This window comes from Phaseolus vulgaris, chromosome 2 (assembly GCF_051622355.1).
Source record: "Phaseolus vulgaris cultivar YP4 chromosome 2, ASM5162235v1, whole genome shotgun sequence".
NCBI classification, from domain to species: domain Eukaryota; kingdom Viridiplantae; phylum Streptophyta; class Magnoliopsida; order Fabales; family Fabaceae; genus Phaseolus; species Phaseolus vulgaris.
Window position 1 is genome coordinate 2,971,503 of NC_143499.1, and position 18,794 is coordinate 2,990,296.

General features: G+C 26.1%; 1 protein-coding gene across 1 annotated transcript; it reads right to left on the reverse strand.

Moving 5' to 3' along the window:
* Positions 1-8,625: 8,625 nt before the first annotated feature.
* Positions 8,626-9,953, reverse strand: LOC137810187 (geranylgeranyl pyrophosphate synthase, chloroplastic). Its single transcript, XM_068611337.2, has one exon. The coding sequence runs from the start codon at positions 9,780-9,782 to the stop codon at positions 8,676-8,678; it is 1,107 nt and encodes a 368-aa protein (XP_068467438.1). The 5' UTR covers positions 9,783-9,953; the 3' UTR covers positions 8,626-8,675.
* Positions 9,954-18,794: the final 8,841 nt, after the last annotated feature.

Consider the following 18,794-nt stretch of genomic DNA (forward strand, 5'->3'; position numbering starts at 1 on the left):
TCAAATCTAAGTTTTACTTTTCCTATCTTATTTACCGTCAAGTGATGATGCAATATTGATCTTTTTATTTTTAATAGTGTAAATTAAGTGTCAGAATAGAATTTTCTAAACCATTTATCTAACTTCATGTGTACGTAAAATATATTATAACTAATATTAAAGTGTCGAGGACTAACATTGTATATAATTAATGCAATAGTACAAAATTAAAGAAATAATATATTATATTTTATTAATAATTTTGTTTTTATATTTTAAATATTTTACTTGTATAAAAAAGTTATGATGTTTTGGTTTTTTTAAGTTTCTTGTTTGGATATGTTTAAGATCAAAATGTTGGGCTTCAGGCTAAGGGGTCATGGTCTCATAGGCCTAACTTCACCTTCAAATTAACATTCTGAAATCCAATACGTCGAACTGGAAATGAGTCAAATTGCATAACAAATATGAGACTGTTTCTTCCTGCAACTCCATAGGTTTTTCTGTCATCCCCATATATAACGTGAAAATACCTTTTTAACCTTCTTGTGCCATCCTAATAGAGTAGCTTCCGGATTATGTAATCCAAATACGCATTTGAAAAAAGACTTCCAGATTATGTAATCCGTAAACTAAAAAAAACTTCTGAATTACATAATCCGAAAACTAATCATGCATATGAAAAAAAGCTTTAATCCATAACCTAATTATGAATTTGAAAAAAGACATCTAGATTATGTAATCCAGAATATTACAGATAAGTATTTTTGGAAATATGAAAATGTATGAAGTTGGGAGAAGAATATATGAAGGTGCAGGAAGAAACAGTCCAAATATGATAATCAAGGTATTAAAAGTATAATTAAGATTAAAGTTAGATATGATATTTTTTGATGAACTTACATATAATTCAAAAACTTACAGTTAAAAATAATCTATAAATGTTTTTAATTGTATTTTATAATTCAAAACTACTTTTGGTTAATTTTAAAATAATCAAACACTTTGCGCCTTATACCGTGATTAGTCTTCATTTATTAAAAAAGTGTGATTTTTAATTTCCATAAAAATCCAATTAAGATGCAATTTTGAAAAATAGCAAATTTCAAAACTCTTGGAAGTGGCGGTTGTGCAGTGTGAGCAAAGAGATTTCCACAAAGTGTAAAACATGAACACACTTTCATTCCTTCCTTGTATTCTTTAAAATAGTTCTTATTTTAACAAAAAAATCTGTATTTAATCGCTTGTAAATACGAGTATGAATAATATTAATTTTTTAAATTGGATATTATAAGGAAGATGATTATGTAATATTTCTCTTTGTTCGATTAAAACACTTTTAATATATTATATAATCTACAGAATTTATATTAATTTTTATTTAATTTTTTAATTTTTTAGTTTATATGTTATACATTTGACTATTTTTACTCTTTTTATATTTATTTTATCTTTATCTAATTTATTATTTGATAGTCTCATATGATATTTATATAATTATATTTTTTTAATATTTAACATTTAAAATAAGAAAATGTGTATATTTACATTGAATATTTGATAATATAGTTTATTTGCCTCTGTGAGTTTTATTTTTTATAAAAAAAATATTTAATTAATATTTATAACATTAAGAGATAAGATATGGATATATTAAATTTGTATAGGATGAAGATAAATAAATAAAAAATCATATCCGTTATATAAGGGGATGAAGATGAAGATAAATTTTTACTTTTTAAAAATAATGATAAGATAGTCAAAGAAGACTCACCCACCTCCTTAACTTCTGCTCTACTAGTGTAGGTCAATTTCTTTAAAAAGGTTTTTTAGAGAAAAAAATCTCTTTAAATTAAAATTAATTTATGGATAAGTGATTAATCTATACTTATAAAATTTTATTGTTTAACTTTTACATAAATTAATTTAACTTGATAAAAAAATTGATTTCAATTTTTAAATTTTTCTTTCAATAAGTTCTTTTGTAGGAGATTATCGAAGTGATCATAGAGATATTGATACAAACACTAATAGTTTGATACGTAATTTTCAGACAGCTTTGACAACAGTATTCTTGTTGTGTTGAAAATTTTTGTGCTTAAAAATTGAAAAAATCAGAGAGTACATTTTAGTTGAAGTTGAATATTGTGGCTACATTTTATTGTTTGAGTTAAAAACAAGTACAAGATAGTAAATTTACAATTAAATGGAAAAGGAAAGAACTATTATTTCACATCATATATGCCCCGATTTGGAAAGCAAAGAAGAAAAAGACTGCAAAGTCCTTCGTTACATTTATGTATCCCCAAAAGTTTAAGGTACCTGACCTTGTCAGCCGCCACCAAGCCATTCCCCGCCGTCTTTCCCAATTCAACGAATCTTCCTTCTTTAAAGTTTACCCTTTTTAAAAGTTTTTAAAACTAAGGATGGCAAAGCGGGCCAGCCCGCCCCGCATTGGCCCGTCCCGCGTTTGATCCGCAAAAATGCAGGACGGGTTGGCCCGCCCTGCAAAGTTATTGCGGGCTAGAATTTTCAACCCGCCCCGCATAAGAGCTGGCCCGCAGGTTTGCGGGTCAGCCCGCGTTCTTTTTTTTTTAAATTAAATATTTATTTTGTTTACATTTTGTTATTAAAAAATTGTCAAATTAAACCTATATATTTGTTATTATAAAACCTAACTTTTTTTCCTTCCTTTACAAATATAGTCAAACATCAAAACATTAAGATAAATATCAAATATCATTATTCTTCCACTTCCAAAACATTAAAAATACCTAATTCCAAAACATTAAACATAAACATTAATTCAAAAACATTAAACATAAACATTATTGACATTCTTCCATTTCAATAACATTGGATGCCACCTTAGTAGAACCTTCATCCATTTTTTCATAATTATAATCTTCCCCGTCATCTGCATATATTAAAACAATGACAATTAATTAATTAATTTTTCATAAAAATAATACAATAAAAATAAGATAACTTTTGGCTCAATTGATGGTTTGGTCATGGGTAACTTCTAAAATACCCTTTGCTTACTTCTCCTTCTCTAACCGGTGTCTTGCTCCTTTATCGTGTTTGAAATTGATTTAATTGGCATGACCCAGTTTAGGTTGCCCTGCTGCTACTAAGTGTCAATATTTTTTTCTTGCGGGTTTGCGGGCCAACCCGCCCCGCCCCGCAACTGGCCCGCGCGGGTTACGGGCTAATGCGGGACGGGCTAATGCGGGTTAGCGGGTTGAAAAGGTCATCCCGCCCCGTGTTTTTTACCTGCGGGCCGGCCCGCCCCGCTTTGCCATCTCTATTTAAAACTATATTTATATGGATAGATTGGATATTCATTCATACAACAATTTAATATATGAATTAGATTAAATATTTATTAATTGAATTGACTTTTTAATGGATCAAAATTTATTAATAATTTTTTTATTGAATTTGTTAATACATTGTGACATGAGAAAGACACATTTCCATGTAGCTATGTATCTTCACCCTCACTTTATATTTTATTTTTAATTTTAACAATATGTTTTTTAGTATGGTACGGAGTGTCAAGCATTTTTCTTCATTTTTAAATTGTAATAGTTGCTTGTGAGGGCTGATGGTGGTTGGTGGTGAAAGTTGGTGATTGTGGTAAATTTTGTACAATTTGAAAGTCACAAAACCTAAAAAAAAACAAGGATGTGCAAAAATGAAGTACAAAACTAAAAAAAAATCGTACTGGAGTACATCGAATGCAACAAGTCTTCTCATAAATCTTTCACACACTATCAAGTGATGAAACTGCCCTATCAGATAGTGCGGCTAGAGACGAATAAAAGAGTGTTGTAACTGAAAGAGAGGTATGCAACGGGAAATAATGTATGAGATGCAGAAGTGCAATTAAGATTATTTAAAAATTTGAGATTGTAATTAATTTAGAATTATTTAAATTTATATATGAGTAAGGTATAGAGGTGGAGTAAGAATGTATCGTTAGAAATATCATACTATCTTAAACATTCTATACACCTTCCCAGATACCATCTTAAAAATGATTTATCTCTCTCCTTCATCTCCTTAACTTTATAACTTTCTCTTATCACTTCATTGTCATTTATTCCAACTTATAAAAGACTTTACAAATAAAAATTATAACATCTCCATTTTAACATATACTACATTTATAATTACTCAAACTCAAACATTTATTCAATATGACTATTTCATTATGATATCTTGAATATAACTGTATACTAGTATGCATATTTTGATAACAAAGAGAATATTTTTATATTTTTATCTTTATTTAATATTTAAATTGAAGTAGATACTAAAAGTATTTTTCTTTATTATTGAAGATCATATGTTTAGTAGCAAAACTTCTTTTATATACTTTTAAAATTCCAATTGTATTAAAATTTCTACATTTTTTACATTTCTCTAGGCGGAAATCCAAAAAATAAGAAAATAAGTTAAATTCACAATAACAAAAATCTATAAAAATAAAATAAAATATGATCAACTATCTTCATTTGTCTCCTATCGACCTCTCGCAATATAATTTATTTATAAAGCAGATAACTTTTAAATTTTAAATTTTAGAAAGATTTTATACATAGCAAAGCTATAAAGAGATAATTTTTTCAATGAAAATAAAAATAAATACTTATAACTTGTTTTGAAACTTTAAATTTTTTATCAATATTAAAATTTATTTCTAAAGAAAACTGTAACTCTTACGTTAACTCTGTGAAATACAGATATGCTATTATGATTAATATTAAATAAATAAAATTATTTTATTAAATTTTATATATTAATAATAGTAATTTATAACGAAAAATGTATTTAACTTAAATTATTTGTAAAACAAATAATGACTTAAAAACATATTAAAAGGGTGAATTGATTGAAAAGGATCTTTAATTTTTTTTTTAAAACTTCACTTAAAAATGATTGTGATTTATGAACATAAGAATACCACAACTTTAAGATAATGAATAGTAATAAGAAATAAAAAACACACAAAAATATTTATTTTACTTCGATTATTTCTAAATTTACATACACTTAATTCAAACAATTTGGACTGAATTTTTCACTAAAATCTTAAAATTATTCAATTATAAAAAAAATGTGTAACTAAACCAAGATAAAAAAAAAAACTACTCATTATTAAATCATTTCTTATTAAGATTTTTCAAAATGTTATGAAAACATCCGGGATGTGTTTGGATAATGTGTGAAAATTTGATGGAATGGATTTGTGAGGATGTGAGAAGAAAGTGAGTTTTTTTTTTATTAAAATATGTTGGGATGAATGTATGAGAAAAATTTATGTGAGTTTGTGAGTGATGTGATGGTTGTGAAGAGATTTTAATTTTTTTTAAAGATGTAAAACATTACTTTACAAATTTATCCTTACCTATTAAAAAGTTTAATAATGAAATAATTTTTTTAATTCAAAATATATTCATAAATATGATTATGTTTTGTACTTGTTTTAAAATCTATGATTGTTACACAATAACATATGATGTTGAAGACGTTAAAAATACATATTAATATAGATAGAGTAGTCCATATTTCTTTTATTATTTTGTTTTTAATATATATATATATATATATATTTAATTAGATAATATTTATAAGAATAATTTAATTTAACAAATATTGAAATGAGAATTTAATTTTTTATATAAACTGTTTTACGGAAACATGTTTTTCTTTCTATGGTATTAAGGAGGAAGTGTGAAGGAATGGTTGAGAGGAAATTTGACGAACAAGTGTCAAGATGAGAGAATAACATACACTACAAATAATACTTCTTCAAATAATACTTTTAATTATCAAATAAAATGTTTATTAAATAAGATTATTTATGTAACTTTTTCACTAAGCATTAAAAAAGACTCCTTACAAGAAAAACGTTAGAAATATTTGATGAAGAGATATGTAGTACGACTTAGAACAGAAAAAAATAAATGTTAACTACTATCATGTTGTTTTATCTTTCTGCATGTGTTTCACGGGATGTCATGAATTACGTGCTAAAATTAAAAGGAATTATAGTTTCCGAAAAGAAAATTGAATTATGCATTAATGGGGAAGCGAAAATTCAAAATTAGGAAAAAACGCGCTTCCAACCTTATCAGATAGCCGTCTCTAGGCACAAACTATTTTTTTTTTCTATTTTGTAAACAAAAATTTAAGCTGTCCTAAATTAAGAAAAATAAAGACCATCTAGTTTAGAAAATTATGTGTAATAATTTGTGAGAAAATCATTAATATATGTAATATTTTCTTCTTCAAACAATCTAAACTACTTAATGAAAGTTAGGTGGACATTGTTTTAGTCATAGTCTTATTCTAAAATAAATTCTTATATATTTGAAATATTAATTCTATACATTTTTTGATTGAAATGAATTTCTAAAGAAAATTTAAGTAAAAAAAAATCAATATTTCACATAGGATATATTGTTATTTATCTTTGTTTTACAATATTTTATGCATTTTAAAGGGACTGTATACTAATAGATATGCTTTTAACCTATCTGGATAAATATTATCGTTCAAAATTGATTTTAGATAATACCATACAAATATCAGCAAATTTATTAAAATGTGTTTATCTAGTATAAATATAGGAAGGTTTTTACTATATAATAATCATGAAAGTATATAATCTGAAAACAAATCTGAAGGATAATTCAATGAATTTTAATATAAACAAACACGCCAAAAAATAATTAGATTAAATTAACAATCAATACAACAAGTCTATAAGTTCAAGAAAACATATTACAACAAATTATTAAATAAAAAGTAATTTTAGAGATAAAAAAATTATAAAATAAAAAATAATTAATTTATATATTATTTTATAGACTAACAAAATTATTAATATTTAAATTAATTTATATAATTAATAAGTAGTTTCTGAATAATAATAATTAAAATTCGATACTTAATTCAATTTAATAATTATTTATTAATACTAAAAATTAACTTTTTTAGTTTTTAAACTAATATTTAATTTTATTAATATAATAATTAATTATTTTTTATTAATTTTTTTAATGAGTTTTTAGTAGTAATAATTAATCCTAAATAAATTTTTCAAAATCAAATACTCTATTGTGAGATATTTATTTTATCTTATTCACTAGAACAATATCCATTATAAAATTTATTAATTTAAATTTTTATATTGTTTACACAAAAATATAAATAATATTTGTATTTGAAAACACTGAAAAATTTATTATCGGTGATAAAAAATGGGTCTGTGTTAATAATGTTATTCACTCTTCTTTCTTTTTTTTCATTAGAAAGCAATAGTTATAAAGATTTTTTTTACATGTTTGTCTTACTGATTTTAGTCATTTGTTTTTTATATAACAATAGTTCCTACAATTTTTTTCTACATAGTCTTTTTTATTTGCAAGACTTTTCTGATGAAAAAAATTTACAAATATAGTGAGTCAGAAAGCAAAGTTGAAAATGGAAAAAACAAAAATAAAAATTAATATGATTTAAATAATACTTACTCTCTTACTAAAGTATAACGCTTGCCATTAAAAACAATTTTAATAATTATTTAATAATTATTAAAGAGTAACACATTATTCTTAAATAAGAGTAGTTGATGTTGAAATTGCACATCAATTAAAAATAAGAGTAGTTGATGTCTTTACAAATTAAATTAGGTAAATTAAATTTAAATTTTACTTTTTATAAAGTCATTTAGAATTCATTTTAAGGAGTGTTTGTATTGAATCTATTGTACACTTATTATTATACTATTTATAAATAAATAATTTTACGCAGGAGTTTAAGGAGTGTTTGTATTGGATCTATTGTACACTTATTATTACAATATTCATAAATATATAATTTTACGCAGAAGTTGACTGATCTGGATATGAATAAATATGTTAAAAATTTCAAATAAATTAAAAATAAATATTTTTTATAATATATATATTTTTAATTAAACATGAACTAAAAAAATGGTTTGTTAAAAATGTGAGAAAGGTGGAAGAATGTAGTTTTGAAATGGAGAGAGTACAAATTAGGGACTAGCTGGTTAATTTAATTTTTATAATAAAAAAAACTGGTTAAAAATTAATATAAAATAATTGATTTCATAAGTTTCAAAGATAAAACCAAATAATGATCACATGTTCCCCTGGAAGAAGAACCTATAGTTTGATCGCCCCTGACAGTAAAGAATATGTCCTATCAAAAATTCCGAAAGCAGGTGACACACAGAGCCAAAGCAATAAAAAATACCTATATTTTATTACAAATTCACTCAACTACACACACACCTTAACAAACAAAATTGACGACGAACGAAGCAAAGACGTGAACACAAAACTATTTGACGCGTCCCCAGAGACAAAACTCGGTATCCAATGTCTTCAGATGCTTTGCACACTCAATCACACTAACTAAACTTCTTTTTTTTTAATATAACGTGATTATTATATTCTTGATTTCGTTAACTTTTTTTAACTATTATTAATATATTAAACTTATCTTTATTATTAATAACTTTTAAAGTGTTATCATTGTATTTATTAATAAAACATGGAAGTATTCATAATATTTAATGAAAAATTAAGATTTCATAAATAGACTATCAGATTCTGATAAACTGTAAATATTGTATTAATAACGAAAATATGAAGTATTAATTAACTTTGCCTGTAAGCGATGTAATCGGTTAAAGCAAGTAGCGGCGCTGCCTTTCGGGGATCAAACCCAAACAATTGTTCCTTGGCTTCCTGCAGCAGTTTTTCAGCAAACTCCTTAGAGTTATCTATCCCTAAAAGTTTAGGGTACGTGACCTTATCAGCGACCAAGTCCTTCCCCGCCGTCTTCCCCAATTCCTCGGACGTCTTAGTTACATCCAGAATGTCATCAACCACCTGAAACAGCAATCCGATGCTCCTGGCGAACTTCCTTAATTTCTCAACCTCCTCGTCCGACCCACCTCCCATTATTGCGCCCAACACAACCGCAGCTTCCAGCAACTTCGCCGTTTTGTGCACATGAATGAATTCCAACCTCTCCAACCCCACATTCGAGACCCCCTCCGAATCTATATCCACCACCTGTCCCGCCACAAGGCCTTCCCCACCGATCGATTTCGCCAGCTCCCCAATCGCGCGAACCACGCGCGTCGGGGACACGCCCTCGGTCGCCATCGCCACATGCTCGAACGAGAACGCAAGCAGCGCGTCGCCAGCAAGGACCGCCACATCCTCGCCGAAGACCTTGTGGTTGGTGGGCTTGCCGCGGCGGAGGTCGTCGTTGTCCATGCAGGGCAGATCGTCGTGGATGAGCGACATGGTATGGATCATCTCGACCGCGCAGGCGGAGGGGATGGCGGTGGCCTCGTCGCCGCCGACGAGCTCGCAGGCGGCGATGCAGAGAATAGGGCGGACCCTCTTGCCGCCGGCGAGGAGGGAGTATCGCATGGCTTTGTGGATCTTCTCCGGGTCGCGCAGCGCAATGGCTGCGTCCAAGGCTTTGTTGACTGTGTGGGCCTTGTGGAGCATGTAGACTTTGAAATCGAAGGTTTGATCTTCGATTTCCGCGATTCTCACAGTACTGGTGTCTACCTTAGTGGGCACAGCAGAGACTGAGAGAGAGTGAAAAGAAGAAGAAGAGGATAGTTTTGGCGTTGGTGGTTTGATGGTATTGGGAAGCAGTGAGAGAGTGTGGAAAAGGGGAGTGTGAAAGAGAGGTGAAGGTGTGATGAGCATGGAGGAATTAAGACAAACGTTAGGAGAAACCATGTTTGGTACCAAGTGAGAAAGACGAAATGGTGTTGTGCTGTCTTACGTGTTCTTTGTTGTGGTTGGCCTTGTTAGATATATAGACTTTGGCCTCAATGCACGCCTCTTACCCTATACATAGTGGGATCATTTCTCATTCCCAAAATCAACAAAAAGAAATTGCTTAATCAAACAAATGCATTCATCTTTGCACATTTCATTAATTAATAATTAATACCGATTAATAAAAAATGGTATTAAAAGTTAACGTGTATGAATTATTTCCTCTTAAGTCACGTATTTCATTTAATATTTAATTCAAATTTAATTTTTTGTTTCCCTTATATTATCAGATAACTCTGTATTTTATATTTTTATTCTATTTTTCCCAATTTGTGATTTTAGTTTCTTTATTTTAGAATAGATACATTTTGTCCTTGATTTTAGAAAGTTTATTTTTATTTTTTTTATCAATAAAAAATAAATTAATTAAAATGGACATCTAAATTTCAATCCTATCACAAAAGGTCATATTTCCCAAATCCTATCACTATAGGTCATAGTTCCCAGAAAATTCATAGTCCATAGATATCCTATAACTTCTTTACATGGTACACCAAGAAAATTAGAAAATATTAATAGTACCTTTAATGAGTTTATAATTTAGTTAAATCAAAATACAATATTTGTAAAGTTAAAAATAAATATGTTTAGAATGTGAGAAGTAATTATATCAATTTTGAAATAATATTCATATTAGTGTTTGTTGTGAACTTTTAGAATAGTGTTATCCAGCAGATAGTATATGGATGAGAGAAACTCAATAGGTTTACGTATAAAATAAAATGTCAAAATTAAATTTATAATAAATGCTTAAAGAAAAGGATTGGATTGGAGAAACTCAATGGGGGAAAACACGAGCCCCAACAAAAACTGGGAAGTGCGTCAAAGATAGATAGATGCTTAAATCACTTTCTTTATGGTTATTTATGGTTCTATTCACTTTCCAAAGACGTTTTCAGAAATTGTCTGTAGCAATGACAATGACGTCATGGTGCTAATTTTTATTGTAATGTTTCGAATCAAGAGAGTAATAAAATAAGTGTGTATTATTAATTAATAACAACTATTCTCAATATGATTTTGAAGATGATAGTTATACACTACAAAAATAATAAAATAAAAATTATTTTTTTATAAAAAGTAATTAATTGTTATAGTGATTAAATTAAAAATATTTTAGAAATTAAAAAGAATTGATTTTTAAATTAGTTTATATTATTTTTAAATTGTTTCTAATTAGTAAATCAAGGTTTTTTTCTATCAAATTTATTTAAAATATAAATAATTAGTAATTAAATATTTATATAGTTAATTAGATAATAATTTAGAAATTATTTAACAATAATAAAAATTAATTTAAAATTGTTTTTTAGTTTTTAAAATGGTTTTTAATTTAGTTACCATAGCAACTAATTATTTTTTTTTCTAAAGTTAATTTTTATTTTATGATTTTTTTATAGTAATAAAATTCAACATGTACCAAGGTTTGTGATTATATATATATATATATATATATTTCTATTGAAAATTAAATAGCTTTGAATTAAGAGTTAATAACATTGTTTTCTTAAAAGAAAAATAATTAAGTGAATAATTTACTGATGTTTGAAACAAAAGTTTTAATATAATTACAAAATTTTAAAAGTTCACTGTTTTTAATGAATTTATTTACATGTTTCAATTATTTATGAGTCTCATATATTAATAATTAACAGTGACTAGTATAAAATTAAATTGCTGTAAAAAGTTAACGTGCATGAATTATTTTCTTTTTTATTCATATACTTCATGCATTGTGAAGCGTTTGAAATGATTCATTTAATATTTAATTCAAAGTTAATATATTATGCTGTTTAAATTAAATGATAAAACCGAGTTTTATTTTACTTTCTTAATATAAATAAGTATCCTAAAAAATATTCAGCAATTTTGTTTTTTTTAAACAGAGATATTTAGTCTCCTATTTTTTTCAAAAACCCGTTCAATACTCAATTATATATGTTTTATTTCTTATATTTCATTGAACTCAATAGTTTGCCCGTCTAATTCTCAATTATATCCATTTTATATTTTTATTTTAATGAACTCAATAATTTGCTTGTGGTATATTAAATCAGCATGTTAAAATAAAAGAATAAAACTTATGTAAATTTATGAATTGGGCTAAAATTTCATTTTTTAAATACGTGAACCAAATATATTTATTTTAAATTAGAATATCAAATTTACACAATAAACTAAATAAAATAATTAAAGTTGTATTTATGACAAAACGATATTTAACATCTTGTTTAGTTTAGATAATGGGTTAGAACCGGAAAGGATAAGATTAATGTTATATTGGATGAAAAAGAAAAAATATATTTCTCCATTTCATCTTTACTTTCTAAATAAATATATTTAACTTGTATTCTTATTTATTTATTTTCATTAAACTCACTTATTTTCATTGTATTTTTTCATTAACAAATAAAACATGAGAAAATGAATGGATGGTAGTTAGAGTGTTGAAAGTCAAATCGATTAAAAAACAATAAAAAATCTTTTGGATTATGTTTCGTTTAAATAATTATTATGGAAGATGCAATAATCTTTTGGATTATGTTTCATTTAAATAATTATTTAATAAATAAAAAAAAAATCTAACTAGAAACACCATTTAATAGACCGTGACAAGTTGAGAATGAAGAAGAGATGAAAGGCAACAAAGGCCAAGAAGTATATGACAAATAAAGAATGTGGCATTGGGTGAGGTTTTGAGTGAGAAGGAATCTGTTGCCATTTCTGGGGTCTCTTCTGTGACTTTTGTCCTTATCCTTCTGTTTTCATGTTTTTACTAAAAACACCAAAAACTGTTTCAGCCAATGCATGTATTTGGGTTGGTTGGGAGTGGACACGCATTAACTCCAACCTAACGATGAAGATTTTTTTCACTCACATTAAATCAAATATTTCATTTTTATTTTTAAACTAATTTTAAATAAATTATCTATTATATTTTTTTTCTTCATTTTTTCTCTCCAAATAATTTTTAAAACATAATAAAAATGATATATATATATATATATATAATTGGAAAGTAATTGTTATATTGAAACTCAAAAAATAACAAATAAAAAGAAGAATGCCAAAATAAAGATAGGGAACATAAAAAATAATTATTGCATTTTATTTTTTAATTACGAGTATTTATGCAATTTTAAACATGTATTTTTTTTTCTTCTTACTTTCTATTTTACTAAGTAACCGAGGAAAAAAAATTATGCCTCACCGCATTTAAAAGTATCCTAAATGTACTCTTTTTTTAATATTGGGATGATAAAATATTGAGGTTTAAAGTATCATTTTTTCCAATGTAATTTTTTTATTATTAAAATGACTTGACTTAATCAACTTGTTAGTGTTATTTGTCTTTTTTTTTTATTAATTTGTATTTTTTAATTAAAGTAGGAAAATTATTGGATAATATTAAAATAATTACCTCCTTTATCAAACTCTTTGTAACTTTAAGTTTCATAGATAGTTTGAGTATAAAATTTGATTAGAAGTTTGAATTTAGTGGCTTACTCTAAAATACACAAGTTATACACTTAATCTCTTTTGCTCTTAGATGTTTCCTAAAAAAATTTTTTTCAAAAGTTTCTTTATGTAGTTGTCTTAAGAATGAACTTCTCCTTTGGATTTCATCATCCACCATATCTATCCATCAAAACTTCTTTTCTTATCAACACATATAGGATATAGGATATAAGATAATTTCTTATCTTTAAGCACTGAGTTTTCTTTCTTTTTTTTCTCTCTACATCTTTGATTAGTTTATTATAAACTCATCTTCTCATTGAATATATGAGGTTTGTGCTTATAAATTAATCTAAACTTAAATAAGGATGATCATGTATTGCTTGAGATGTCTATGTTGTCATCCTGATAGTCTTGAGTTTATATAAAACATATTGATGTTGTTGGTGTTGTGTTGTAAAGTTACATCCATAATCTATATAAGTTTGATTATTTGTGTCATACGTATATGTGGAAGGGGAGTAGGAGGTCCCAAAAGTTTATGTATCACCTCTTAACACGTTAAAAAAAATTATCATAGAATCATAGTAAAGGTTCTAACTATATTTTTTGAACTAAAATCACATAAGAAACACAATAAACCTAATTTCTTTAGGTCAATAATGTTAGAAAACTCGTTTGACTCTTATCATATGATATTTTTGTCTATTTAATTCAACATGTTAGAACATGAATAATTCATCAAACCCCGTGACTTAATACTTATAAAACTCATCAACAAGTCAATAGTACCTTCCTTGTTATCATTATAATACTACTCTGATAATTACTAATCATCATTACTACACTTCTTATTCCAACATATCATCCATACACTGTCTGGTCATTAATCACACTTTGTGGTTACATAACCACCTTTTAAATTAAATGACCTGTATATTTGGAATAAAACAATCTATATTCATTTTTAAACAACCACTCAAATATATATTAATCTTAAAATTGAATTATAAACTAATAAATGAATGCCACTTAGTGATGACTCACGTAGCTTGAGCGCTATTTTAATGCTTGAGTGGTACTTAAAAAGGAAAGAGAGATGATTGATGCAACATTTTTCTCGTTGAGCAACAAATCAATGTTTGAGTGTTCAAATTTATAAAATAAATACTTATTCTCTTGTCACTCAAGGTCAAAGTAACACTTAAGGCGACCCAACTTAGTGCAAAAATATAGTAAGTTTAAAAGTCTAATACAAAACATTGTTTCATCATTCTTGAGTGATAATACATTATTTGAGTGACAATGTGAAATCTTGAGAAAAGAGAATACACGTGACATCTTTCTCACTTAATCTTCATGGCAAAACTTGGACAAAAACTTTATCTCTTAAAAGACTTGATGAATGTTTTAATAATAATATTATGTATCTACAATAAATATTATCGTTTAAGCGATAGCTTGACGCTCAAATAACATAAAAAAAATTCTGTACTTTATCTTTCTAATATTATATATATATATATATATATATATATATATATGAATCTGAGAGAGAAAGTATAAGACAAGTGAATGATATATAGTACTCATGATTGCACCTATCTATACTAAATTTTACAATTGAGATCCAAATTTAGATTCATCTCCATTTAGATACTTATATCTGGAGTGTAATAAGTATCATTCTATTTAAATTCTATGTAGACACAACTCAAGTAACTCTTTCTAATCGTAAAAAAAAATATCTTACATTCTAATAGTAAGATTGTTGGTATATTTTTTTAGCTACTATCAACAAGCCTAATAAAATAAATCATAACATAATCTAGCAACACTTGTGAACCATAATGATTTAGAGAATTATACGATAAATTTCTCAAAATAAATAAATCATGAAAATAAATTGAGATTAACTTGTTGATAAATTTAAAATATTCTGATTAAATTAATTTGTAAGAACTTTTTTAAATAATTTTTTAAATTTGTATATAAATTAATTTTAATTTATAAATAAACTAATCTCACTTTTTTTAAAGTTTATTTATCATAGATTTTTTGTAAGATATATCTTGATGAGGGTCTTTAAATTTAATTTGTTACAAGACATTTGAAAAACTAGTAAACTTGTTATATTATTAACTGAAATAGGTTTATTAATAATTACAATTTCCTCGTACTATTGATAATATATATATATATATATATATATTTTTTTTTTTTGTTGGATTATTATATATAATTATGTATATACAGTATAATGCAATAAAATATTTGTTTACAAATATATTTGTTAGGCCTTTTATTGTATTAAAGATGGTTAATACCCTTATTTTGAATGACATCAAATAAATAATTATGTTTTAAGGTATCAAACAAAATATCATTTTAAATTCATTCAGATTAAGTGTTTCAAACAAAATATTAGATGTGCTAAGATTAAGTATAATATAAGTCTAGGATTAATTATTTATCAATTTATACTTTATTTGGTATTATTTTTTGGAGTGTCCTGTAACATTTCCTATTTTGCATTTATATATAATCAAATAAAAGTAAAACAAACAAATAATATGTAATTAACATATGAATATGTACAATTATTTCAAAAAGATATCCCTTTTTATAGAGATTTTAATATATACACCAAAACTTTTTGAAACAAATAAAACATTCAAATGAAAGTTATCTCATCCTCGAGCAACCTCATGTGCTCCTGTGTATATTATCACAGATAAAGAAACAAACCCAAACAAAAAACAGGATAAACTAGCTATATAAATATTTATATATAATTTCAATTTCAAATTAATAAACATAATTCATCAAGTGTCATACAATTTCTTAAACCATCAAATGTCTATTAAAATTCATAAATTCTTCTTTCACATGTCAGACTTCTACTGACTCACAACACATAAACACTTAACTCTACTTTCAGAAGACTCATGCGTTGACTTAGACTCAGAGATATGCATCTGTCATACTATCTCATCTCACGGTGAAATCCACATAGTTGTGCACATAAATAATACCAATATCATCTCTCCCAGTATGACATGGTTAACTCATATAACAGGTCAAGTTAGTTATCGTTCAAACAACTTACCCATTCATATGAACCTCATTCGACTCTCACACTACCTGGATAACTTCATCTATACGATTTCATTATCTTAGGAGAGTCAGGATATCTCCTTCTAGACGAATTCCTAGTCAAAGCACATCCTAAACAATCTTAACACTGTATTTTCTTTCTTGAAAATACTATGTCTTGATTAAAATTCATATTCCACATCTCACAATATCCAAAATCACACAATTAAATCATACCAAAGCTTAAAATTTCATTTAACTCATAATTTTATAAAACTACACTCAACAATTCATGTTCAACATTATACAAACACTCTCATTGAGTCTATTAACTATTATGTCAATTTATAAACCAAACTCATTTAAAATCAAACAACCAATTCTCATCAAACATTTCATTTGAATTAATTCAACAAACTATTCAAATACATTCCATAACTCATTCAATTCCAAACTCATACATTCTACAAGCTTAGGGTTTTATTGACAATTTTAACTAGCTTTCCTTACCTGAACTTGAGCAGATGCTCCCTAAGAGCTCCAAACTACCAAAAGCTCAAGGGTAGCCTAACCTGCACAACAGAGTCCTGATAAAAAATCTAATTATACCACTAGGACTCTGAGCTAATAGAGACTACTTCTGAAGATAAAAGAATTGCATGCAAGCTTAAACTAAAGACAAACCTAACCATATCAAAACTAAGTCAAAGGAAAATGAGCCAAGAATGAAATTACTCTATCTGAGATTTTGATCGGGCAATCTTATAGAGTTCACTTTCAGGAGTCCAATGGCAAACTCCAATCGTCAAATTGATAAGCGGGGAGGTCAAAATCTTAGAGAGAAGAGAGAGGAAAGGAAAAATGAACAAAAATGAACTTACTCTATTAGAGATTCTGACCAGACAGACTTGTATTCTTCGCTACCAGGAGTCTAATGACGTACTCCCATCGTCAATCTGATGAGCGAGAATGTTAGAATGTTAGAGAGAAGACAGAGGAAAAGAAAATGGAATATTTAGAGAGATGATGATTTTTATAAAATGAAACCTCAATAACTGAATTTCTATTCATATGCTCTTTTAAATTTAATAATAATAAAATATTGAAGTGTCATTTTAATTATACCATGTCTTTTCTAAAACTATTTTTCTCGATTCTTTTAAAATAAAACATGAATAACTAAAATTCTATTTATATGTTATTTTACATTTAATAATAAAATATTCAGGTATCATTATAATTATACCACGTCTACTCTAAAATTATTTTTCTCGATTCTTATATATCCTATATTATTTTACCAAGAATAATTAAGCTAGAGCAAATGACTGTGCGCTAGAGCAAAGATAAAATGTTATATAAAGAATAATTAAAAGACATGTTTTAAGTAGCAAAGTGTGATTTTTATATACTACATATCAACTTTGGTGAACAAGTAATAAATATTTTATGAATCAGATAAAAAAATTATTTTATAAGTAACATATTGTATTATAAAAAAATCATTAAATAAAAAGTATTTTTATAAAAAATAATTAATTATTATATTAATTTAATAAAATATTATTTTTAAATATTAATTTTAGAATTTAAAATTTTGGTAATTAAAACTTTGATAACTAATTAGATATTAATTTAGAAATTAGTTTAAAATTTTGTTAATGATAAAAATTATTTTAAATAATAATTTTTTAATTTTTAAATAATATATAATTTAATTAATATAATTACTAATTATTTTTAATATTTAATATTTATTTTTATTTAATAATTTTATTGTATTAATGGTAAAATGTAGGAAATTGGGTGATGACTATTATATCTTCACCAAACCTCAAAACTCATATCTTTTTTAAGTCTCATGTATAATTAAATAAATGGACTCCTTCCATTGTTGATTAACACGAGAACTCTTAAACTATCATCCTCCATCTTGTTACTTGTGATATTCTTGGGAACTTTTTTTTGTGAGAATACCTAAATTAACTCAAAATTTTCATATTTATTATTCAAAACATTGCATTTGGTCACTCAGCTTTCTTATAATTTATTAGCAACATGTAAATTAGCTTTCCTGAGCATGAATAGTCTACTAGATAAAGAATATATACTTTGAATTTTTCTTGAAAAAACAAGTAAAATTAATATTTAGATTAAGATTATACTTGTATCTTTGTAAGTTTTAGTGAACTTTTATGGTGTTACAAAAAATTAGACATAGTCTTGATGATTAACACAAGTCAGAATTGTGTTCTTTTTAGTTATTCTTTGATCTCCTCTTTGAAATATTTTTATTAAATACATGTATTTTTGGAAAATGCAAAAGTTTTTTTTAAAGATTAACCCGTTCAATAA

Bases quoted from the DNA above. Each gene is read 5' to 3' on its own strand.
- LOC137810187 (XM_068611337.2), bottom strand. From the start codon at position 9,782: ATGGTTTCTCCTAACGTTTGTCTTAATTCCTCCATGCTCATCACACCT.